This window comes from Maylandia zebra, linkage group LG6, assembly GCF_041146795.1.
Source record: "Maylandia zebra isolate NMK-2024a linkage group LG6, Mzebra_GT3a, whole genome shotgun sequence".
NCBI classification, from domain to species: domain Eukaryota; kingdom Metazoa; phylum Chordata; class Actinopteri; order Cichliformes; family Cichlidae; genus Maylandia; species Maylandia zebra.
In genome coordinates this window covers 30,928,900-30,953,501 of record NC_135172.1, presented here as the reverse complement: position 1 = coordinate 30,953,501, position 24,602 = coordinate 30,928,900, and the positions used below count along the sequence as shown (strand labels likewise).

The following is a 24,602-nucleotide window of genomic DNA, read 5'->3' as shown; positions in this document are numbered from 1 at the left end:
AGGATGTGTGAGGCAGTGTTATTATTCTGAACTAAAACTGAAAACAAAAACTACATATGAAAAGCATTTTAGTTAAGTAGAGTAATAACAACTAGATCTTAAGAAAAAATGATTACAGAGGAAGTCTTATACGTTTTTGTCATTGGAGTCAGTCAATGTTACCATTGGAGCCTGCTCAACAAGGCTTTGTTTCAGAAGGTGTGTGTGTGTTTTTTTTTTTTTGTTTGTTTTTTTTTTGGGGGGGGGGGGGGGGGGGTGATTGGAGCTAGAAACGGGGAGTTTAATGCCTTTTTAAATTGTTGATGTTAAAAATTGTCACGTGGGGCACAAACATTTTTGGAGCATTGAACTGAATAACATTTAAGAGCCACTGGTGTAAAAGAGGGCATTTGTCCTCACTCCTCTGGAAGGAGATTGAGCATGGCCTAATTATGAAGGTACTTGCAACCTGATCGTTTGACAGGCTTTCCCCCTGCACAGGCAATATTATTTAGTTTTTATAGCTTATATATTTTATAGCAGCAAAGATTTCTGATGACAACATTTTCTTCGCTTCCTTTCTTCTGGTCAGCCACCACGACAATCCCTGAAAAAAACCCCAAGTGCTCAAGCGACCGGTTCTGTGTCAGAGAGCGTCGATGGACATAGAGATGGAGAATTTTCAGCAAGAGAAAGACGGGAGAAGTTTAGCAGACAAACATCGCTCTCACAAAGCATCCGAAAGTAAGCTCTGCTGCTGCTTCTGCTGTTGTTTTTGTCTCAGAGTCAAGTGTGACTCCACCTACAGTGGAGGCATAAGTAGCTTTGGGAGACAGAAAAAAATCAAATGTATGTAAGCATTCTCCCCTAAAGTGTATTTCAAAGAAGTCTGGGTGTTGTTCCCTGCAGTTCATTCACCTAAAACTATCAAGCACACACAATTCATTCATCCAGAAATCTCCTCTTCATAATCCTAATCCTAATTGCAGTCATTTAATTACTCCCATTTATCAACTACATGTCCTAATAGTCCAGTCATTGAGCGTGCAGCAAGCGTCAAGACATTTAATGTTTGGTAATAAAGTGCACTAATGTCTTTAAGAGTGCACAGTACGTGACTTTTGACTTCCCTTATATGAAAGTTATCCAAGCTACATCAGCTTGAACAAAGCTGCATTGTGTAATTTGGTGTCAAAATGTAACTGTTTATTTTTTTCTTTTGTGGTAGTATCTACTCTCTTCATATAAGGTGAAAAACAAGACTCGGATGTTTCGTTTCATTTCTTGTTTATGTAGCTTTTAAGAATAGGTATATGCTAAACATTTCAGGTCATTTTTGTGAATATCTTCTTTTAGCTGAACAATCTTTCTGTCCCTCCAGGAGTACAGCCCAGTGGTTCGGTGTGGGCGAAGACTGTGAGACTAATCAGCAGGTCTGGCACCGGAAGAGCCTGCGCCACTGCAGCCAGCGCTATGGCAAGCTGAAGCCCCAGTACAGAGAGCCCGAGACGGCCACCAGCATCGACCAGAGCCTGGATTCACCAGCTGCCCACAGGATGCCCAGGGTATAATACCGTCATACAAAGACAGCGTCACTTAGTGTGTTATCCTACTGTTAGGATGCTACAGTTTTATTTAAATGTCTACCTTATCGGTAATTTTAACTTGAGTGGAGAACATCATCCAGGAAACATGATGCACTTTCTGTTTAATATTCTGATACTTTTGTAAGAAAAGAAAAACTTTTTGTTCTGAAGGAAACTAAACAGAATGACACACAGCAGGCTCCATGTGTAGCTACTAAGACTTTCCATTTCTAAACTGCCAAGAAGCTCAACTTTTTTTCTTTGTTCTCCACCTGCATTTTTTCACTTGATGAAGTGGAGAGATTTCTCAAGAAGACACTGTATTAAAGTGCTGCATAGTTACAGACGTGGACCATCTGTGCTGCAGACGAATCATGTCTCTCTTTCAGTCTGTGCCAGACAGTTCTGCTCCACTCATCCAATATTTTTTTCATCTTTTTGTTCTCTGTCCTCATCTACACACACCTACCATCATTCCCTCTTTGCTACATATATGTACGTTTACACAAACACATAAAGCAGTTCTCTCTCTCCCAGTGTCAGCACTGTGAAGTTTGTAAGTTATAAATATGATCCTGTCATGCTCACCCACAGAGTGCTTCTTCTTCAACGTCGGCACAGTAGGAATATGTAAAGATGCTTACCAGTTCAAATTCACGTGACTGTCACAGTGAAGTATTTTTATCAGGCTGACCCTAATCTCTCTTTCTGCTAGATTGTGGACCCCCTGGCACGAGGGCGAGCCTTCCGCTGCCAGGATGAGTTGGACAGCCGCTCTCCAAGAACACCTCAAACAGCTCAAGGGGGTCCGGTCACACCAGGCGTCGCTTCACTCATCTCCTTCACCAGCCAGCGCTCCGGGTACAGTCGCTTCCCCAAACGAAAGCGAGAGTCCGTCGCGCGCATGAGCATCAGAGCTGCGTCCAACCTGTTGAGGGTGGGTGGAAATGAAAAGCAGAGTGGCAAGAGCACTGGTTCGAATCCCGGCCTTTAATGTTTCCTCTGTGTTTGCATGCTTTTTAGCCATCCCTTTGAATAAAATGACAGTAAATGCCAGCATTTATTGTTTTTATCATTATTAGCATCATTAAAATCTCTCCTTTTTTATGCACTTGAAGAACCGCATGTCATGTGGCGTGTTTGTTGTTCAGGGTCGCAGCAGCTTGGCAGGCCCACAGGCTGGTCGCAGTTTCCCCAGGAAGAGCTTTGTCAGGCCCAGCTGGATGGACGAGGACACTGTGGATTCTGCAGATGCATCCGAGTCGCTCTTCTTCAGTAAGGTCAGCAGCAGCTCTCGCAGCCACCCGTTTGGCACCCGGATCTTTGCAGCAGTTTCTTTCCTTGCTTTTACTCTGTTTGACAAAATTCTATGTTTTCATTCGATTGTCATTGTTTACCTGCTTCTTCTCTCAGCCTCCATTTTTTTCTGTGACTGTATTTTTCTTTTTTTGTCCTCCTGTCTTCCTCGCTGTTTGTGTCCCATACAGCAACACATAACATGTGACTACACGTTAATTACTGCCCTCTCTTTTTGTCCTCTGTGTCCTGCATTACCTCTGTACAGGGTGATGTCCGTGATGAGTTATATTCCATGGCCGATGATGTCTTTGAGTCGCCTCCCTTGTCTGCCTCTTTTGCTCCCTGCGAGCAACCTTCCAGCCTGTGAGTAAATATAAATACTCAACCAAAGTCTCTGAATTGCACACATTGTGTTTTGTTTTTTTTCCTTTTTAACCCTAATTCTTTCTCTGTCTTGCATACCTGTCTTCCTCTCAGTCCCAGTAAGGATTTATCACAGGCTCCTAAAATGCCAACACTATTCCACGAAATGGCTCAACCACGTCGCGGACGTCGCATTGCCTCCCAAGTGAAGCACTTTGCGTTTGACAAGCAAAAACGTCAGTATGGTTTGGGAGTTGTGGGGAAATGGCTAAACCGACAGTATCGACGAAGCATTAGCAGCAACGTCCAGAAGCAGCTGGACGACTTCCACAGCCACAGGTTGGGAATGAGCACTGTGCATATATACAAGTGAATTATTTGCTTGATTTAAATCAACATAACACAATTCAGAGAGAGATAATTAATTAGGCTGACAAAGTGCTGAAAGTATTTATTGGTTAGTCTTTGTTTTAGCTGTTACTCGATTCACAGCACTGTTTTGTGGTGTGCATGATTTCAGACCCTACTTTACCTACTGGATTACATTTGTCCACATCGTTATCACATTGCTGGCCTGCTGCACGTATGGGTTTGCCCCTGTTGGGTTTGCACAACATTCGACAACTGAGCTGGTAAGTATATATCTCACAGATTAATTTGGAGCAATATTTAAAAATAGAAAATATACTTTTTGACATGACAGGTTTCATATCAGTGTGAAAATTGAAGGTTAACATTTCGTAGTGTAACTCAGTATTGAAATTAGAATTCCTTTTTTTGCTCTTGAACACTCAATGTAAATATATTACCAACTTTTTAGTAGCTGTATTTGTGTCCTAAAACTCACAGAAAGAGATGTGTATTACTGTGCAAGCTAATACTCACAAGTCCTTGATCAGACTCATTTGTAAACTGTGATGCTCTGCTGCCCTCTGTAGGTGCTGAAGAACAAAGGCATTTATGAGAGTGTTAAGTATGTCCAACAACAGAACTTCTGGATTGGTCCAAGCTCTGTAAGTTTAGCTGTATTATTAATGTGCTTAGAACGGCTTTGGATGTTTGTCTAGATGTGCAAAACCTAAGGGAACAGCTCCCAAAAATGGTCGATATGGTAAAATGAACACAGCCAGAATGTATGATACTAGCACAGCTAAAGGGAGCTCACATTTGGTGTGAAGTTTAGGTTTGCTGTGTTTTCAGGTGGGACACTTCTGCCCTCCTCCAGTGCATTTACTTTATTTTCTCACTTCATGTTTTATCAGTGATGATTTACTGCATTTATTAAGTTACAAGCCTAAAAATGTCAATTTATTTTCTGCATTTAAAATTGATCGTTTCAGTTGTGAGAGTAAATTGTTTAAATGGAGGCTGAGCTGACCGGTTTTAGTAATTTATTAAGAAAAATAACGGAACTTCTATGTTTGAATGCATGAGCACATACACTATGTTGCCAAAAGTATCCACTCGTCTGCCTTCACACCCTTATGAACTTGGGTTGAGATTAAGACAGTCAGTCTCTTCTACACTTGCTCATCCATGACTTTATGGACCTTTCTTAGTAATGACAATAACATTATCATCCTTCCAACAGACAAGGATAAGTGCAAGGAAGAATATCATGAGAAAAATTTTGTCACTGCTCAGTGACAAAAATAAGATAAGATAAGACTTTATTGATCCCACAACGGGGAAATTATTGCGTCACCTCAGCTCAGGTACAGATATCAGAAGGAAATGCAAAAATACAAATAAGTGCAATCAATGAAAAAAAGTAAGATAATACACTATATACAATGGTAGCATACACAGTATGTGATTATGGATATAGTTGGAAATATGGAAGACATAAACTATATAGCTTGATATAGCTATTGTACCACTGCTATTCCTATTTATAGACACGTACACACTAAATATACATATGTATACATATACAGACATATATACCTGCACATGTCCATATACATGGAAGGTCCATTATGCATGAAGTGGTGACCGTGGATGTTCACAGTGTCCAGTGACTTATGACATCGTGATATGTAATTTGTAAATACTTACAAACCCCTGAAACGAGACCCAGGAAGTGGTTACAGGAAGAGGGTGATAGATTGTCTGATGCAGTTAGAATGAGACAATGGTATTGACGGGACCTCATACCACAGGTTTTACCCAGGCGAATCTACACAAAGTCTGTATGGTTTACCCAAGATAAATAAACAGGGTTTACCTTTAAGACTAATTGTCTGTATGATCAACTCGGTCACCTATAACATCTCAAAGTTTCTGGCTTTGATCTCCTCAACCCGCTTGTAGACAGCTCTGAACACCACATCCAGAACAACGTGGATTTTGTTGAGAAAGTGAGAGATGTCATTATGGAGGTTTGAGTCAAGGAGGCCATTTACGTAAAAAGGGAAAGACCATCTCTGAATCGAGGAGGGGGGCATCTTCACCTTCTTACAATGCTGTGATTGCAGCCATTTCCCAACTTTCTGTGAATGGTACTCATGGCCTTTGATCAGTGGTCCTTGATCAATGATCAGTGGTCTTTGATCAACAGGATTTGATCAGTGGTTGTTGATCAATGGTCATGACAATTTGCATATTAATGATCAAGGAACTGACCTCACAGCCCATTGTTCCCTCAGTGGTGCTACGTTCAGTCATTGTGCAAATTTGCTGTTTATAAGGTTGAGGGAACCTGCAGTCAGCTGAGACTGAAAAAGTCACTTGGATGAGTGATGAAACGTCTCCCCCACTAAAAACGCTACGTCCAGATGAACAGAGCCAACATCAACATTTGGATACAGGAGTAAATACCTTTGGGGAAAATTGTGTATTTAAAAGATAGACAGGCACCAGTTTATTTCTTTATCATCTTAATCTGTGTTTAGCATGTGTGTTACCACATTTTTTTTGATCTTTAAAATCATTTCCATCAATTTTTAGGAAGACCTCATCCACCTGGGGGCAAAATTCTCCCCCTGCATCCGTCGGGATGCACAAATCGTCAGCCTGATCGAGAAGGCCAGAGAGCTCGAGAAAGATTCTGGCTGCTGCGTTCAGAATGACAACTCCGGATGTGTGCAGACCCTCAGCTCCGGCTGCTCTGTACGTGATAATATACACATACCTGTGCACATGAGTTTATAATCTTTAAGCATATAATCACTTAAACGCTCGTGCTAATCATTCACAGTGTCTTTGCTGTACTCTTGAACTTTTCCCCTTTAGATGCAGATTTTGGGTGTGCAGTAAAAAAGAAACATAATCCGTTTTTCATTTCTTTGCTGTGCTTGGTAAATGAGAAAGAAAACTGTGTCTTAAATATTTATAATAATATAAATGTATAATAACTTCATGCAGGAGACGCTGGCCACCTTTATTAAATGGGACAATGAACAAATGGAAAACATCAGTAGGTCGTCCGGTTCTGTCTGTCACCAGGACCCCAGGTGAGGATATGAAGCTTAATTAAAGTGTGTCATTAAAGACTCAGCAGCGTTTCACCACTTTGATGCTTTTCTTGTTGTGAACAGAATATGTGAGGAGCCTGCCTCTGCAGAGCCTCATTTATGGAAGGATGACATCACCACGTGGCCGGTGAGGGGCCACCGCTGCCTCGTTCATTCTTCATTTTTCTGTTGCTACTCTGTGTTCACTTGCATCTGAACCACATTTTATATTAATTTTCCTTTTTCTTTTTTTTTTTCCTTTTTTTTTGGTTTTACCTGTGCTGCTGTCAGATCTGTACATATCCAAAGAAGTGGAGTCACACAGGCTACAGACACATGGACTGTAACATCAAAGGACGGCCCTGCTGCATAGGAACTAAGGGCAGGTGCGAAACATGTGTTTGCTAAAGCGCTTTGCTACTCTGAGGTCATCTGTTTTAAATAAATAAATAAAATTTTATTTATGTATTTATTTGTAGATGTGAAATCGCAACCAGAGAGTATTGCACTTTCATGCATGGTTACTTCCACGAGGAAGCCACCCTCTGCTCACAGGTATTGTGTGTGCATGATGATGAGTGTGTGTGTCTTTTTCTTTAGTATGTTTCTGACTGCAGTGTTGTTACACAGGTCCACTGTCTGGATGATGTGTGCGGCTTGCTGCCCTTCCTTAATCCTGACGTTCCCGATCAAGTCTACCGTCTCTGGCTCTCTCTCTTCCTACATGCTGGGTACGCACTTCCCCCTGCAGCAACGTCCTAAGACAAAGATTTATTTTTCCTGTGGTCATGTTTTATGGCTATGTTGCACAGATCTTTTAATTTCTGACACGTCTATCTATGAATGAGCTATTTCAGCTGAATGTAGCATTGATGATATATTGTGAGACTGTGTAATATGCCATGACAAAGCCTTTTACACAGTCAATGAACTGTTTCATTAATTTGCTATGAGTGATTACTTAATGCAGTTTCACTGTGTCAGCATCCTTGAGGATTCAAAACTAATGAAACATTTCTAATTGAGGACCCAGTGCTCGTGAGACGTTCGCTCACATGAGAACTGTAATACTAATACCAGGCAGGCACAAGGGATTTCCCTCAGATGTAACCCTTTAAAAGCAGGCGAGCAAACAAGCCAAAGGAGCTTAATGGGGGAAAAAAAAAAAAATCCTAAATGCATATTTGTGATAATGCAGTGGTGGAAAGGAGTTTTAGTTACCAGTGATAACCTTTGTTTGTGTGTGTGTGTGTGTGTGTGTGTGTAGGCTTTTACACTGCGTGGTGTCCGTAGTGTTCCAGATGACCATACTGAGGGACCTGGAGAAGCTGGCAGGTTGGCTTCGCATCTCCATCATTTACATGTTGAGTGGGATCACTGGTAACCTCGCCTCTGCCCTCTTCCTGCCCTACAGAGCCGAGGTGAGTTCGTCACATATATGTAAATACACATTAATACACTTTTTTTTTTTCTCTGAAAGTTTCAAGGCACACAGGATGTGAAGTTTTGTGCACTTAAGCTTTTTAAATTCATTTGTCTGAAAGTTTATGTTAAACCTTCAGTTAAGTGTCCTTGGTAAGTGAATATTCCAGTCGCATCCGCTATAAGGAAACTCTGTTTAATCTGTTAAGTCTGTATATGTGGGGCACTTGGGGCTCAGGAGCAAATCGCCCACTAAATAGAAGGTCTGGTTCGATCCAGCCCACATGCCAGTGTGTCCTTGGACACGATGCTGAAGAAAGAAAAAAACAGCTTTTCACACACTTTGTTCTAAACACCAACATATCTGAGTTGCAGTGACTTTTGACAGGATTGGATGTACTTCTGTTGATTAAGCACTCACACTTGACACACAGGTACTTTCACACTGTCAAATTTCTGCGATGTAAAATCAGACATTGTATATACTTATGTGCTTTCTTCCTCATTTACCCCCTAAATTATCTAAAGGGAGAAACCGTCATGCTGTTTCACTTCATGTATTTCTCGCTACACTATAATCTGAGTTCAGGTCTAAATGTCACCTGTGTGAGCTCCAGCTCTCGTTAGTTTTGTGTTACATTCTTATTTGAATTGCAGTTTCTGTGCCTGCTGTCTAAACTCTGTGGCTTAGCTCAGCTTAGTTGAGTTCACTCACTGGACGAGGGTTTCTCCTGTTGGGGATTATTGGAGCAGAATTGACCATCTTAGTCTAGAGGTTTAGAGGGGTGCAGGAAACACTTGTGGTATTAACTGTGGAAGTGCCTGGAGAAACCGAACTTGGGTTAACAGCACATGAGACAACTTTACTGCGAAAGCAGCAGCCCCACCAAACCGAGCGTAAAGCATCCAAGAAAGACGTGTCACAGCGCTCCCAACATTTCAGTGACCGGTAACAGCACAGCAACCAGCAGGGTAATCAGTTATGACTGTGCAGGGATAAAGAAAGAAAGGTGACCTGTTATTCACAGTTCTGTTGCATATAACCGTACTGCTGGATGTGCTGAAGGAAAGTTGAGGCAATCCTCACACAAGATCAAGTGTGAGATAGAAAATAGTTGCTGAATCAGCTGCAGCTACATGCTATGTTAACTGATGTCTGTATGTCGTTTTAAAAGGCTCTAAATAGTTGATGCTGTTCCTTTGTTGTCTGCCTTGTCTGCATTATTGTTTGTAAAAAAACAACAAAAAAAAAAAAAAAAAACTCACCAGAAAATATTAGATTAAATCAGCCGATGTGGTTGAATTTCATACACGTAAATATTTACAAGGAGGAAAGCAGATCTCGCCTGAAGCAGTAGTGTTTCACTCTTTTTCTTTTTTTTTTTTTTTAAAGAGTAACACTACTATGGTCACTACTTTAAGTGATTCATTGTCATTTTTGCAAAAACAAACCCCAACAACAAATGAATAAACGTTGGGGGGGGGCTTTTTACCAGCAAGCCTGCTTTCTTCTGAATGTATCTATATAGTCCAGTTTCCCCTTTAAGAGATTAGCCTAATGCCATTGTGCGGGTTAACAAAGGCCACTGCTGTGGTACTTAGTGAATGGGATTTCATGTTTTTCCTTTTAAACAAAGACGATTGTTGCAGAGACCAGACCTGGTCCACACGTGCCTGAACAGGTCCAGGTCCAGACACGCGCGCGCGCGCGCACACACACACACACACACACACACACACACACACACACACACACACACGAAACAGTTCCTCACTGATAGAGGGGACAGTTTTAATGTATAAAGAGACCAACATGTAACACATTTACGTACACGATGGCTTGATTTTATAAGCGAGCTCCAGTTGTTTTTACCTGACAATTACTGTAGTTCTAAATATCAGTGACCAGCTCACATGTCTTCACGCACCAGGAATAACCAGAGGAAGCACATGCAGTGAGGCCACTTAAGGAGGCGATTTAAGTGGATTATCCCTTTACTGTTGAATTAAGGAGCCCCTGTGGCTTTAGCAAAAATGGCTCAAACAGCAGCTGTGGCTGGAAATAATAGTTTTCACAAGTAAAGGAGCTCTACGGATTTGTGAAGGAACAACTTTAGTTTCAGTTCATTAAGCTCTGCCGAGAGACGAGCAAGCATGAATATTTATTATTTGATAATGTCAGTCAAACGTCTCTTTGCTAACCACCAGTGCAGGGTACGCTAAATGTAAAAGTGCTGCATACAACATAAAGTATGCTGACCATACCTTCCTCCTCCTTTCACATTTACAACCACAACATTTTTTTTCTTAGGAGCCAGAAAACATCTTCAAGCAGTTTAAGTTACATTAAAAGGCTTTGATATACTTCAGGAGGTGCACCTGCTCAGGTTGGATGCTTTAAAAAATCAGTTCTCGACCCAACTTTCATGTTTTGGGGTTTGGTGTCTTTAAAACGGATAACTTTTTAAAACGATGTTTTTATTGCTTTTACTGTAACAAATAGAGTCAGCTTGACTAATATTATGTCCACTGTTTATATATTATCTTGAGTTTTTGTTTCAGTTTTAAACTTTTGTTTGGCTCCGTTTTAGGTGCTTCCTGTCCTGCTGCTTAACAGTATAGAAGTAATTCACTGTGGAGTTATTACAACACATTTACCTGCCTTCAGTTAGATTAAAGCTGTTCACGCTCAGAGACTTTAATAGACTTGACATTTTAGAATTAATTAAATCCTGACACTGTGAGAATGTGAAACCTAAAAGCTTTAAACAACAGGAAAAACAATCCAAACAGTGCAAAAGTCAGCGTGTTGACAGTGAGACGTCGGTGAGTTTTCTTCTTTATCTTGGTATTTGAGTGAAAGAATTTGAAGAGTGGTTTCTGGAGAAATATAAAGGGATACCTGGAGATTATATACGTTACTTTCAAGGAGAAATTGGAGAGGAGTGTCTGTCTGTCAGAACACTTCTTAATATAATTCATTAGATTATTTGTACAAAAACATTTAGGTGATTATGAGAGAGTCATACGGGAACACACAAAGCTTCTGATTCAGTTTGAGAGCAGTGAGCAGGTTACTTCTGAATGAGGGGTTTAATAGTGACGACGACTCGTGTGAGGAGCGTGTCAGCCTGCGTGTGTGGGGTGTGTGGGTGGACTGCCGTGCACTTTTTTTTTCTTTTTTTTTAAAAATGTTTGTGGGTGTTTAATGTCTTTGCCGATTAGCCATCTGCCTCTCACCAGGCCAAGCTTTGACGTCACCTTAATCTGCTCACCTTTACTGCGTGACCCTGGGCTCATACTGCACATCTTCCCCAGAACTGGATCTTTAACATAAGATAATCTGTGCACAACTAAACCTGCATTACGGTTAGAAAGCTTCAGTATGGATGCACTGAGAGTCGCTTAGAAACTTCTCTGAACCTCTGTCTGCTTTGCTTTAAAGAATAATTTATGAGAGATGCTGGTGAGTTTTTATCCTTACCTTACTTGCAGTAACTACAGTTTACACTGCATTAAGCCTCTTAGTGTCACTCATAATGAGTCGATTTAAATAATTGTTACTTAAAATACTATCCTGGTACTTGCTGCCAGGATTCGGTAATCAGGTTAAATCTTTGCTCCTCTGGGCCTAAACGGCGCGTCTGCCTGGTCTGTCTGTCAGCGAGCTAACTGGTTGTTGCACTTTATTTGCTGTTGTTAAATCACTGATTAATTCAGAGACCTGGTTCGCATTTAAACAAACACAGTTCACTTTAATGGTTTCCTCTGCAAATAACACAGTTCGACAAATCATCTTATTAAAATGTGTTTTTATTTTTTAAAAAATAAATTAAATTTTACAGTTCTGACAACTCCTGGAAAGTTGTTCCAGGAGTTGTCCCCCCTCTCCCACCCATCACCACCACTACTACCACCATGTGTGAGCCTGTGTAATGTGCCAATTAAGTGGAGCAGTTAGAGTCACCCTGACATCCTGTTTGCCCCCTAACAGGACACACTAAAAGCACCTGATGCTTATCATGCGTTGGTCCAGTGCGTCAGGCGTTTAGGTTTTCTGTGCACACTGTGTGAAGCAGCGTGCATGCTGCAGGAATCCTCTTTAGTTCCTGTGTAACTTGGCTTTTTTTCTCTCTCTCTCTCTCCTGACAGGTGGGTCCAGCGGGGTCTCAGTTTGGGCTCCTCGCTTGCCTCTTTGTTGAGCTGTTTCAGGGTTGGCAGATGCTGGAGAAGCCCTGGAAAGCCTTTTCTAAACTGTCGTGCATCATGCTCTTCCTTTTCCTGTGCGGCCTTCTGCCGTGGATCGACAACATCGCCCACATCTTCGGTTTCCTCAGCGGCCTGCTGCTCTCGTTTGCCTTCTTGCCCTACGTCACCTTCGGGACATTCGACAAGTACCGGAAACGTATCCTCATCGCCGTCTCGCTATTGGCCTACGTTGGACTGTTCGCTTCCCTCATCGTTTGGTTTTATATTCGCCGAATTAACTTGCACTGGCTGGAGCATCTGACCTGCTTACCGATCACAAACAAGTTTTGTGAAAAATACGACATAGACCACGACATCGAACATGTGGTGAACTAGTCTGGAGGCCACAGATGACATCTAAATTATCAAACTGCCTGTGCTGACGGCCTACTAGCAATGATGTGATCAGTCATTTGGGTGGGAACTTTTAAATCTCTCTCTCTTTTTTTATTTTTATTTTTTTATTGTTTTCTACTCAAACTCCATGCAACCAGAACTGGATCACTTCCTCCTCAAAAGTCAGGTGACTTTCCTCCTTCCATAAAACATATCCAGTCCTTTTTTAGTCCTCTGTGTCTGGTACGACCTGCAATGTTAATTTGCTAACTGATGAACATAAAAAAGGAAAAGGCACTCAGGACATTAAAACTGCAAAGAGCTGATGGATCCAAAAGATCTACGGAGTGAGAGACTCCTTCAGTGTATATGAAGAGTCGTGTTGAAGTAAAGAAGCCGAGTCAAAGAAGGAGGTTTGAACGACTCTGTCTGACAGTCGTTTCCCTTTAACTCTGTGGACGACGATACCACAGCGGGTCATCAAGCATCTTGTAGCCCATTTCAGATGCTTCCTTGTTTTCGGTAACACTGGATTAACACTACAGACGCCGTCTGCTGCTGTATTTTTTTTTTTGTTTTTGTATTTGCCCATTGCGCGTATGCACTTGGCATGTCGATAGTCTCCGGAGCAGTGAAATGTTATGCTAAAGTTAATGATGTGATCCAAGTACTAACAGCAGTTAAGGCACGGTTCAGTCTACAGCACCTAGTTGCCTTAAACAGAGGCATTTGTTATACTTTGAATACTGCTTGTAATCAACTTTGTAAATAATGAGACATTTTTTGACCCTCAGCTACCAAAGCAAGTTGTCATGCTGCTTTTATGAGCTCGTGTATGCATGATCTTTTTACAGCCACTTCTCCGTATGCCAATGCCACGAACAAATTTTTACTTGAGCTCTACTTTTTAATCACTATTTGATCGTATGTGTCTGGTAACACAGCGGTGCCTAAACTGTATGTTTTTTTGGGGTTTTTTTTTGTTTTTTTTTTAATTTAATCTGTGAAAAAAAATGGACACAAGAAAACGGTATTTGTTTAGCAGTGATCTCACGGGCTGCTTTTCTCAGATCAAATTAAGATTTGTACTACATTTCCAACTCTGTGAAACAGTCAGACTCACGGGATCACCTCCATGTTTCGCCCAGGTACTGAAATGTTGGTGAAATGCACCGTAAAATGCGTCGCCCTCTCCATTTTCACTCGGTAATGTTCTGAAATGATTTCAAACCTGGACAAACTTCTCTGCACACATACAAGCAGATTTGGAAACGACATGTTTCAGAGGCCCGACAGCCTGAAGTGAAACTGATTCCCCATCACGGGTGTTGTTGTTGTTCGGGGTTGTTGTTTGAGTTGACCCGGACTGTTAGAACCACAATATTGACCGTTGTGTGGAGGATTATGTGAGTTTAGTTACTGAGTGATTATCAGATTACGTGAGTTAGTCTATAGGACTGACTGATGGATAATCCTGCGTTTAAGACAACACAAAAACATCCAGAGTAGGTCTCTTGTTGGATGCTTCAGATGTTTTGAGTTTTTGTGTCACTGTTTTTTGCATTGCTGGAGCCACAGGACTCATACAGACGTGCCCTCGTGCATTTGGCGGGTAAAGTGTGAACAAAGACATCCACCTCTCTTCTTTCTTCTTCTTCTTCTTTTTGTTAAGGAAACCTTTACTGTGCCTTTTGACGTGTGCGCATCTGAATGTTTAACATGAAACACAACAAGCCATTTCCACCATCATGTCTGTATGCAGCAGCTGTACGGCCAGCTGCATGTGCATCGGGACCAAATAATGTCACCCCCCCCCCCCTATTTACTGGAACAAAAGGGGAATGCTAAAATTAATTAGAGGAGATGTTCACGGTACTGTTATATGTGAAATTATGTGTATTGAAGCAACCATGTGAAAATACATTACACTGTCAACAATACGTTTGTGAGTAGTTTGATTTCATGTTTTCCCAAACCTGACTGCACTTACTCCCCAGCAATACACCCATCATATGATGAACTGCTGTAGATGTGGAGAAAAGGAAGACTTATAGAGATCACTTGATTTTTTTATTTTTATATATTAGTGCAGGGGGACAGTATTGGCCTGGCAAAGACTCCAATCCGGCCTGCAGGACAGCTTTGGAAAATATGAAGGAGAGTGTACATTTTTGGACCTTTTTTAACTGTAATTTTTATACATTTTACATCTTTTTCTACTGATAGACCTCCCCCACAGCCATTTAAACTACAACTAAGTAATAGATTAACAATTAAATAAGAGAAAGTTCCGGTTGTTTAAGATATCACAGAGATTAAATGTGTAGTTAAGTATCTTTACACTGACAAAGCGGAGTTTCAGTCGTCACTTGGTTGTATATGGCCTTTGTCGTAAAATGAGTTTGACATTTATTGAAGGCTGAAAGCTTCAGATATGTTTCCTCGGTTGCTGTTTTCTTCGGTCAAGAACAAACTTTAAATGTCAGTTTTTCCAGACACTTCGGTCCTCAGCAAGCCCAGAAAAATGTCAAAATGAACATCCCCCTTTCATGTTCAGCAGTAATTAAAAATGTAAATAACATATGAAGACAGAGAGGTTAGAAAATAAAATTTTTATTAGAACAAAACAGTGTAAAAATGAGTTTGTCTTGATTTAAGACTCCGAGGCAAAAATGGAGGCTGTCTACAAGAAAAAGTTGACAAGACCATAAAGAAGACAGACTTTTAAAGTGCCACACGTCCGATTTATAAACGGTCAGTCACGGGATCACTGAAGTCTTAATAGAAGTTAAATGTTAATATTTAGCCTTGCTGATATCCCTCCTTTGTCATTTTAACTGCTGTTACATATTATTGGAGAATTACTAAAGGAATTAGTTTTATTTAAACGTGTCCTCACTGTTTAAAAAAATAAAAGAAATAAAGAAGGCAGCAGTTCTGTTGGACACAAATGTCCAGCGTTTATCAAAATAAAGATTTGGGATTTTGGTTTTTGTGTAACGAACTCACTACAATGCAAATCAAATCTTGCTTTCAGGACACTTTTGCAAACCACTGCTGTCGACATCTCTCTGTTTTTGGCTCTCTGCAGACTCCGGGTCAGAATTCACACGTCACTTCCTGCCAAACAAACAGGCTTCACTCACAGACAGCGATGATCACAAACACTCACTGCACCGCTCATCACGTGCCCCCTGTACCCCGTTTCTCAGGGGTCTTCACCTCCTTTCACAGCTATAGAGAATCCACATCAAGTCTGTGTCTTCAGCAGCCACTGTTGCGCCGCATGAAGGCGTGGCCCCTCACGGGGTAGAACATTTCTGTGAAGTTAAGGGGCCCCACCGTGATGTTGCTGGGGCCTAGCATTTTAAAGCCTGACTTCTGGTAGAAGGGGACCAAGAAGTCCTCACACATGAGCACGGCACGGCGGACGTAGGGCAGGCAGCGGAGGTACTGCAGGTAACGCCACATCAGGATGGAGCCTTTTCCCTGCTGGCGGAAGGTCCGGTGGACGGCCAAAACGTGGATGTGAACGGTGGTCCCGTGAGGCTTGTGTAGCGTAAGGGCGTCCTGGAGAGGAAGAGGAGAGCTGTCAGTAGAAGTAAAACATCCTGCTGGGTACCCACAGAAATATTTAAAGCTTAAAAGACCCCCAAAAACCATCTTTAATAATTAAAGCTAAATGAAGGGCTCAAGTTTAAATGACTCTGGTTTCATTAAAAATAATTTCATATTGGAGTTAAAATGACGTCAGCAGGATTCATCATCATAACTTTTAGTTGAATGAAAAGTATGAGAATTAAAAGATGGTGAATAAACTCTTGAATGATAATGATGATTGTATTTGGGATTAAAAGCTGCATATTTTGAAAATATATCAGCTACATGTTGACTCCAGCCTGCAGTCCTCGAATATTAAATGTTTATAGCAAACAGTCTTTCATTCTTGGTTGGATTCGCATAACTGCGTCATCATGAAGAAATTTAAGATCTGATTTTTTTTTTTTATTGTTTCTGCTAGGTGGAAACTTAAAACTCGTACAGCTGCAGGCTTAAAAGAAATTGTCAGGCAGCTTCCATGATTATTGTTGTTCTCTCTTCGGTTGGCACTAAACTCGTATGTCGGCAAGATTTATCACCATACACTGAATTTTATGCACTTGAAGCGCCTCTCTTAATCTGTGTTGAATCTTTGCTCGACTCTCAACCGGAGATAAATCACTGTCCAGGTGTCTTCCGCTCCGTCTTACCGTGGTAAGCCTCTCCTGGTCCCACAGTGAGCCGATGATAAAAGCCACCAGCCGTCCCTCCTCGAACCAGCCAAGAGACAGCTCAGGACACAGAGTAAGGAAGTGACGCACCTCGTCCAGGTGGAGAGGACACTCACCGGAGACAGAGATGAAAGCTGTGTGAGGAGGAGGAGGAAGAAGATAAGGGTCACGGTTGCCACAATCAGACAGTTTTATTAGTTGTGCAGGATGTTAAAGAAGCTGAGCGTAATGTTCCCAAATGTACTGACTGCTAAGCACAAGGAAAGTGTACAGGACAGTTAACTGAAGAGAATCTGCCCGTGAATAAAATCAGTGATGGCTCAGGTTTGTAGAGAGCTTTCTATTCAGTCGGAGAACATAAATAAAATCTGTGTTTTTAGCTGAGAATCTCTCCCCGCAGTTTTCTTAAAAGACGCTTGGCGTGCGTAAATCTGCATAAATACGCGCGTCCTCTGAAGAAATTCAGGCAGGTATTTAAAAGCACCGTTGCTCTGTAACGTAAGTTCAAAGAGTCTGCTTACCTTCTCTTTCAATCTCGAATACACTGATGGCATCTTCCGGGCTGAGGGAGCGGAACTCGCTGGCCGGCAGCGTGTGGCGGCGGCCCTGAGGCACCGGAGAGCGCATGGGGAGAGGCTTCAGGAAAGGCACTGCGCTCACCACAGACATAGTCCTGATTATTCCCAGAAAGTTTCGCAGGAAAACTAAGAGTGCTGCGCTGACAATTTCCTGTCTGATTTCGTGTCAGTCTCTTTTTAAACAACGAGATGAAACTTGTCTGGCTGTCCGTGATCCGCGCGTAACTGTACAGCGAGAACTGGCGCAGACTGAACAGAGTGGAGCGCTTCCAGTATTTATACCGTTTGTAATCCTGAAGTGAGCTGTATGGATAAACCCTTTACTCCCCGTGAGTAAACTGAACCATAAACATATTTACAGGAGGGATAATCGTCTTGCCTCCATCAGACCAACCGATTTGGATTTGCTTAGTTCCTACACCAAACTCGTGTTCGCCTGCTGTAAAGTCAGGTTTAAGTTTCATAAAGTGACGCGACTGGGTTGGAATAAACACAATAACGTAGGTATAGATATTTGGAAAATTATTTTCTGGCTGGTTAATCATCAGAACGTCAGTGATGATTAATTGTCACACTGAGGAGATTGCGTGTTTCTTAACTGGGCCAACTTAAGGGCTCGACTTACCACTCTTCATGTGATTTCTCCGAAGGAGACTTTTGTCTATCCATAGCCGCTTTAAGCAGAGTTCACGATTTTTCCATGGGTTATTTTTCCAGTTCTGTAAGAGGATTAGGCTACAGGATGTGTAGGAGCTTGTTTGTCACCTGGTGGGGTTTTAAGCTCCCTGAAGAATTTATCCTCTCCAAACAAACTTTTACCCTCATGAGATGAAATCATAAAATAATTTACTGCATTTTATCGCTTTTAGAGGGCATTTCCCAACAAATTAATGCAAACTGACACCGAGAGCAGGATATACAATGCTTAACAAATTTATTAAAACACCACCTAAATGTGAGGTTTATGCCACAGTTACACTAAATTAACAATACTGATGATTAGCAAAATGACTTATATTTGTCTAATAGTAAATTCACCAGTGTGCTTATTTAATGCGAAACGATAATTATTGTTGTCATCCTTGAATTTACAAAAAAAGCTTTTTATTAAGATAACAAATGAAAGCTATTTATTTGCAGTGCTGAACAGAAAAATTAGTTTCAGTGGTTGACTTTTGTGCTCATGTTTATAGGTCAGGTGATGTAATAAATGTAATGGGGACACCTCCTTTTCTGACACTAAACACTTCTATCCCCACGTTCTTCCTAAAAGACAAATTTTACATGTTCTTGTTTGCAAAACTGCAACTGTGCTGAAGATGTTGAGACAGTCGCAACAGTGCTGTTCAGCAAAGGAAATATAAATAATCTGTTATCTGTGTTTTCTCCTGTGTCTTTAGGTATGAGACGGTTTTAAATATTGTTAATGCCGTGTTTTTTCCCCCCTGTGTTTTTGTAGCTTGTTTTTGGATACAATGTCTTCGTCACAAAGACATGCCTGGGTTGGGTTATTTGGTGGCTGTAGGTGTCAATGGTTGTCTTTCTCTACGTGTGAATCTTGTGATAATCTAGTAACCTGTTCAAAGTATTCCCTGCCTCTCAATCTGTCTGAGATAGGTAACCCTGAATCAGATAAGTAGAAGAGGATGGAATATTCAAGTCACATCAAGAATATTTCCTGGTTTTCAGTCTTCACAAATTTATAGACCTGTTCCTTTAAAAACAGATTAAACTGTCACATATTCTGTCTCCTGTACACTAATGGGGTTTACTTTGTAAATGTCTTTGAGAACTTGGAAACTGAGAAGATTATCATAAAAATCCCCACAAAAACCAAATCTAAAACAAAACAGATATATCCTTAAAGCAAACAACTGATGTTTAATTATGGGGCACTGAAAATTAATAAACTCAGGCTACTTCAGATGTATATTTGTGGAAAGATGTTAAATAATAAATAAAGGAAAACTTTTTTTATTGTTAACTGAGCTGCATGTTTATTTGTATAGTGTTCACTGTGCAACAATATTAAATCATTTAGGTAAGATCCACAAAGGATCACACACACACACACACACACACACACACACACACACACACACACACACACACACACACACACACACACACACACACACACACACACAGATGTCTTTTTTAACTATCGTTACTTAGGAAAATATAATTTAAAAGGGAACATAGCTAAATATGATGAAATTTATAATAATAAATATTAGTAATTTACAGCAGAAAACGAAATGTAACCATTAAAATATTGGCGTAAAATAAAAATGTACACAATTAGAGTAAGTTAGAGAGTCTCCCATCAGCAGATTACGAATCATACTTTACGTACAGCCTGCGGTCTTTCTCGGTGGCTCCTGTTTCTGGCTCTCGGCGCCCCTCAGTGGTGACAGCGGGTACTGCGTGATGACGCTGCCACACTGCGCTTCATACGTAGCCCGCGTAGCTACGTAAACACGTGCGCTTCGCTGCTTCCAGGTTACAGTTTTTTTTTATTCCACCGTCATCCTCGCGCTCCAGCATCGCTCCCTGACAACAGCGGCGATGGCGGAGCCCGTAGCATCGGATGCAGCGGCCAAGACAGACGCAGCAGCAGCGGCATCATCACCCACACCGGGCCCCTCTCCCGTAGCCAGCCCGGGCTCCGAGCCTCCTTCCATGGCTCTCTCCCCCACCGCGGACGGCTCACAGCGGCTGCTCTTCTCCCACGACCTGGTCTCCGGACGATATCGCGGCTCAGTCCGGTTTGGCCTCGTACGGATGATCCACGGCGAGGAGGATTTTAACTCAGACTCGGACCTCGACGATGGCGGAGGGAGAGGCGGAGACGGCGGCGGCGGTGGAGGAGGCGGACGAGTACCGTGCGGTTCGGACACTGAGAGCGCCGTGGACACCCCAAGTCGGCCTCTCGGGAGGGGATTTGTCCGCGTCCAGTGGTACCCCGAAGGTGCGAAGCAGGACATCAGGGAGACAAAGGTACCACACAGCTGCTAACGTGCTTACTGTTTACCCCGGCAGTCGGTGGTTATCTCAGCCTGACGTCAGGACTGCTTTGTTTCACCTGCCTGTTGTGGTTTTTTGGAGAGGGGGGTGATCGGCGGACTTGTTACCCAAGCAGTCATCAGCTTCACCTGATCCATCAGACTAAAACCTGCAGCCTAGCTCGCTAATTGGCTAGCATTCAAGCACACAAGCTAGCTAGCAGTTTAGCTCGTAGCCTCATGTATTTCAGCTGGTCCCGGCAGGTTGAGCAGGGTTGATCCACCTGACTGCAGCCAGCTCGCTGCTAGTACACCAAACACACACACACACCACTGACCGGACAGGTAGGGTCTTGCACAGGTCCTGTCAGGTGCACCTCCCTGCTTAGACACCTTACACCTATTGATTAGCTCATCCTTGACTCAGTGTAGATCCTCAGCTGGGTGTGACCTGGCCTGAGACCAAGCTTTGTGTGTGATAGATCTCTTATTATTATATAAACATACATATCTGAGTTGAACCTGATCCCAAGCACCGAGGTCAGACCAGGAGAACGAGGCTGTAATCGTTGCCCTGTCCCCTCTATCAGCTGCAGATGTTTTCCAGCTCAGTCACAATGAATGAGTTAGTTGAACAGCAGGGATTTAATTTGAAATTTTTAATTTCTTTAGAGCACATTTACTTTTCATTGCGTTTATTATTTACCTTAATTAGTTCAGAACATTGAAACCAAACTCGTGCTGCTTCTTTTGCATCATTGTGAGCATATTTTTTTAGTTTTTTTTTTTTTAGTTTTTTTTATGGCTGCTGGTCATTTTAATATTTTAATATAATTTTGATAGTGCAGATATGCTGAACTGAGAATTTATAGTCTATGGCTGATAATTTCTAATGCTCCTCTATAGCAGGGTTTTACATATCTAACACTAACAATAATTGCTTCCACCCAATTATCTGCTCGATCTACCTCCATGCCTTGGGGTTCTGTAGTGTCCTTTTAGTCATTTGAATCCAAATCTTGTTGATTACTGTGCTTTGTATTTTCTCTGTCGTTTCAAATGTCGGGAACATTACCAAGAAGATTTGAATTAGTTTTTTGCATTAGTTCACACAGACCTAGAGACTGGATGGAGAGTGGTTGCTGGAGGTTGCTGTCTTTTGCAAACTGTATGCTGTGCCAATAACCTCCTTGTGGTTGCTGCAGTCGCCTGTAGTTTGCATGGAAGGTGTCAACTTGCCCGTATTTGCCAACAAACCATTGAGCACTAGTGAAATTTACACTGCTCACCTTTAATGTAAGAGTTGTACCTTACTGCTGAAACCACCATCTTTCAAAAGGCGTAACTCTTTACTTTGAAGGCAAACATTAGCTATTAACACACAAGTGTTGCACTCTTCAGTTTCACTGCCACTTGGCGAATAAAGAAGTCAGTCTTCTCTGCAAAGGACGAGTGACCACAGCAATCACAAAGAGCTTTTTGGTGCAGCACCCTGTCTGGGCATCAGCGCCTGGAGATTCGGTTAATTCATAGTTTCAGATCATCCTTAAGGACACTAAACCTAGTGTAGGTTGTATTTTTTGGGAGGGGCTGTTAAGTGAAGAGGGTACAAAAAGGGTACAAAGATCAGGGAAGCCTGTGCAAATGTCCTCAGGCAGATTTGATATGGGTCAGGTGCTTTACCCATGAGCTAAACCAGCACCCAAGAATTTAGACTCTTGCATCCCAAATAGTACAGTTGACATTATTTTAACTTTAATTAATTACATCACTCGTTGGTGGTGGTTGGACACTGTGAACCTGTATGTTAAAAATTCAGCTGTCATTGTTGATCAGTAGTTTGTTGATACTACCAGTATGTTCAACACTGGGGCGATTATGTGGAGTGCAACCAATATGAATCAATACCTTTTAACTGAGATATCAAGGTGATTGATTAAAATTCTGAAGGCTATTGAGGTATGAAATATAGATTTAGACTCCTGGACGCCATTCATTTGTTTTGAAGTTTAAAGTCTGCATTTATAAAGTAGACAGCAAATATTTGCAAACCTCTGGCGATTTCTCTGAGTGATTGCAGTCAGTCCAAATCAGACTGCAACAGCTTGTAGAAAGATTGCCACCCATCAGGTAGGTTGAACCCCCTGGGTCGTAATATTCCCAAAGTATTTGTATTTAATGTATTTATTTAACGAAATATTCATATTTGGCGCCCCTGTATCGAAACAATATAACAATGCAAAAATACACTGACACTATGCTGTATTGATTTTTTTCTTTTTTTTCCTTTTTCTCACTCATAATAATTAACAGAGTACCACACAAAAGCATGAATGCTGGTAACAGTGCCAGACACTCAGATTTTAAGCTCTACAAAAATTGACCAGAGGAATCTAAATGGTCCGTAACACTTTGACTGTCTGGTGCAGTCAGCTGCTGCCTGTATTTGTCTAAGTGGCCACGCCCTGAACTCTAGCATCCTTTCTTCTTCTACTTTCAGCTGCTCCCTATATGGGTCTTCACATCTGCCTCCATCACACTCTATCCCTAGCATCCTCTTCTGTCTCATCAGCCCTCTGCATGTCCTCCTTCACTACATCCATGAAACCTCCTCAACATCCTTTGTCATATATATCCACTATCCCTCCTCTGCACATGGTCCAACCATCTCAGCCCTGCCTCTCTAACCTCTTCTCCAAAACCGTAACCAGAGCCGTCCCTCTGATAGCCTTATTTCTTCTGAGCATCTTCAACTCTGCCACCTCCAGGTTGACTCCCTTTATTTCTCTCCTCACAGCCATCTTTGAAACCTTCCCTTTTGCTTTAGCCACTATTCTTCTGTCACAAATCACCTGCGACACTCGTCTCCACCCACTCCACCCTGGATGAATTATAAAAAAAAATCAGAGATTAAAACCATTTTTCTCCTGGGCAGTTAACATGCTTTTTAATGCTGTACATTTGAACATTTTAACATGGAAGTCTGTAGTGACTGGATTTTGGAGCCAGCCTCGAGGAACAGCAGTGTGGAGCGCTTCAGCATCAGACCTTGAATTCAGTCGAATCTGGACAGCACATATGTGATGTTGGTACAGAAAGTCGCTAACCTGCATCGGTATAAACTACAGTCTCAGCCTTCTAAAACCTCTTGTCAGCTTCAGTTCAGTTAGACATGTAAATTGCTGCGTACATCTTTGTGTAGTTTTACCATTTTACCACCAGATAATGAAGACGTTTTAGCAGGTGCAGACTTTGCAAACCTGTTGTTCTGTGCATCCTCTAAGCTTCTCTGGGGTTCTCCTGGGCTTTGTGGAAAAGGGTCACAGAGTTTAAAGGAGGACAGGCCTGGAACAAGCTCACACAGACTCATTTCAGAGACAGGATGCGACCAGAAGAAGCCTATTTTAGAGCCCAGCGCTGCCTTGCTTTGTCTTTCCAGTTAAATGAGAAAAGTTCTGGTCTGAGTGTCATTCAGACCTCAGTCAGAACAAAGGCAGAACGACGCGCCCCTTAAACAATGACGCTGATGTTTACGCAGCACCATGTCCTCTGTGTCGATGTGCACATGTATGGGTTTCATTGTGTGTCGTATTCGTGATTTCTCCTGTGCTTATCTGCACGCCCAGTCTCAGCAAGCTCATTTTGCATAAATCCTGAGAGTACAGTTTTACATCCTAATCAATCATTCATGATCACATCCTGCAGTATGCAAAGTTGCACATCTTCAAGGTGCTGTTTGCACAAAATTTCAACTTTTTATTTATTTATTTTTTTCTGCAGGCTGCACCTCATTTTCACTTCACGTTTTCTCTCAGGAGCGATCAGTGGAGAGAAAAGTGATGCTTAGAGTTACTCTCGGGTTTCATAAAGCAGACATTTTCACAGCGAAATAAGATTTTGGACATTGCGACCATTATGTGCAAACTCTAAATGATACAAGGCGATCAGTCTAATGTAGTTTCTTTGTTGCTTCATTTTAGCGCATGAAAGTGAAACCGTTCAAAGTTAAAATGATTGAAATGCTAAAATCTCTGCTTGCACAACGAGGAAGCCTCGCAAA

At 41.8% G+C, this 24,602-nt stretch overlaps 3 protein-coding genes across 4 annotated transcripts in view; 2 read left to right on the top strand and 1 right to left on the bottom strand.

Annotated features, from left to right (window-relative positions):
- The window catches only part of LOC101472273 (inactive rhomboid protein 2), a 36,816-nt gene extending 22,188 nt beyond the window's left edge, over positions 1-14,628 (top strand). Inside the window, exons 3-18 of the mRNA XM_004539237.3 lie at positions 572-723; positions 1,361-1,544; positions 2,281-2,502; positions 2,717-2,845; positions 3,130-3,227; positions 3,342-3,566; positions 3,748-3,859; positions 4,166-4,240; positions 6,177-6,338; positions 6,594-6,682; positions 6,767-6,830; positions 6,974-7,068; positions 7,162-7,237; positions 7,313-7,413; positions 7,950-8,103; positions 12,257-14,628. Coding sequence (XP_004539294.1) covers positions 572-723; positions 1,361-1,544; positions 2,281-2,502; positions 2,717-2,845; positions 3,130-3,227; positions 3,342-3,566; positions 3,748-3,859; positions 4,166-4,240; positions 6,177-6,338; positions 6,594-6,682; positions 6,767-6,830; positions 6,974-7,068; positions 7,162-7,237; positions 7,313-7,413; positions 7,950-8,103; positions 12,257-12,688 — 2,370 coding nt within the window. The 3' untranslated portion in view covers positions 12,689-14,628. The remainder of the gene's footprint in view (positions 1-571; positions 724-1,360; positions 1,545-2,280; positions 2,503-2,716; positions 2,846-3,129; positions 3,228-3,341; positions 3,567-3,747; positions 3,860-4,165; positions 4,241-6,176; positions 6,339-6,593; positions 6,683-6,766; positions 6,831-6,973; positions 7,069-7,161; positions 7,238-7,312; positions 7,414-7,949; positions 8,104-12,256) is intronic.
- Positions 14,629-15,285: 657 nt separating this feature from the next.
- aanat1 (arylalkylamine N-acetyltransferase 1) lies at positions 15,286-18,554 on the bottom strand. Its single transcript, XM_004539238.2, has 3 exons — positions 17,481-18,554; positions 16,939-17,093; positions 15,286-16,258 (listed from the first exon to the last, which is right to left on the bottom strand). Exons 1-3 carry the CDS (start codon positions 17,626-17,628, stop codon positions 15,953-15,955), a joined length of 609 nt encoding a protein of 202 aa, XP_004539295.1. The 5' UTR covers positions 17,629-18,554; the 3' UTR covers positions 15,286-15,952.
- Positions 18,555-19,980: 1,426 nt separating this feature from the next.
- The window catches only part of ube2o (ubiquitin-conjugating enzyme E2O), a 47,388-nt gene continuing 42,766 nt past the window's right edge, over positions 19,981-24,602 (top strand). For both annotated transcript variants that reach the window (XM_004539239.6, XM_012919106.5), the window contains exon 1: positions 19,981-20,537. In XM_004539239.6, the coding sequence (XP_004539296.2) occupies positions 20,106-20,537 (432 nt within the window). In that variant the 5' untranslated portion in view covers positions 19,981-20,105. The remainder of the gene's footprint in view (positions 20,538-24,602) is intronic.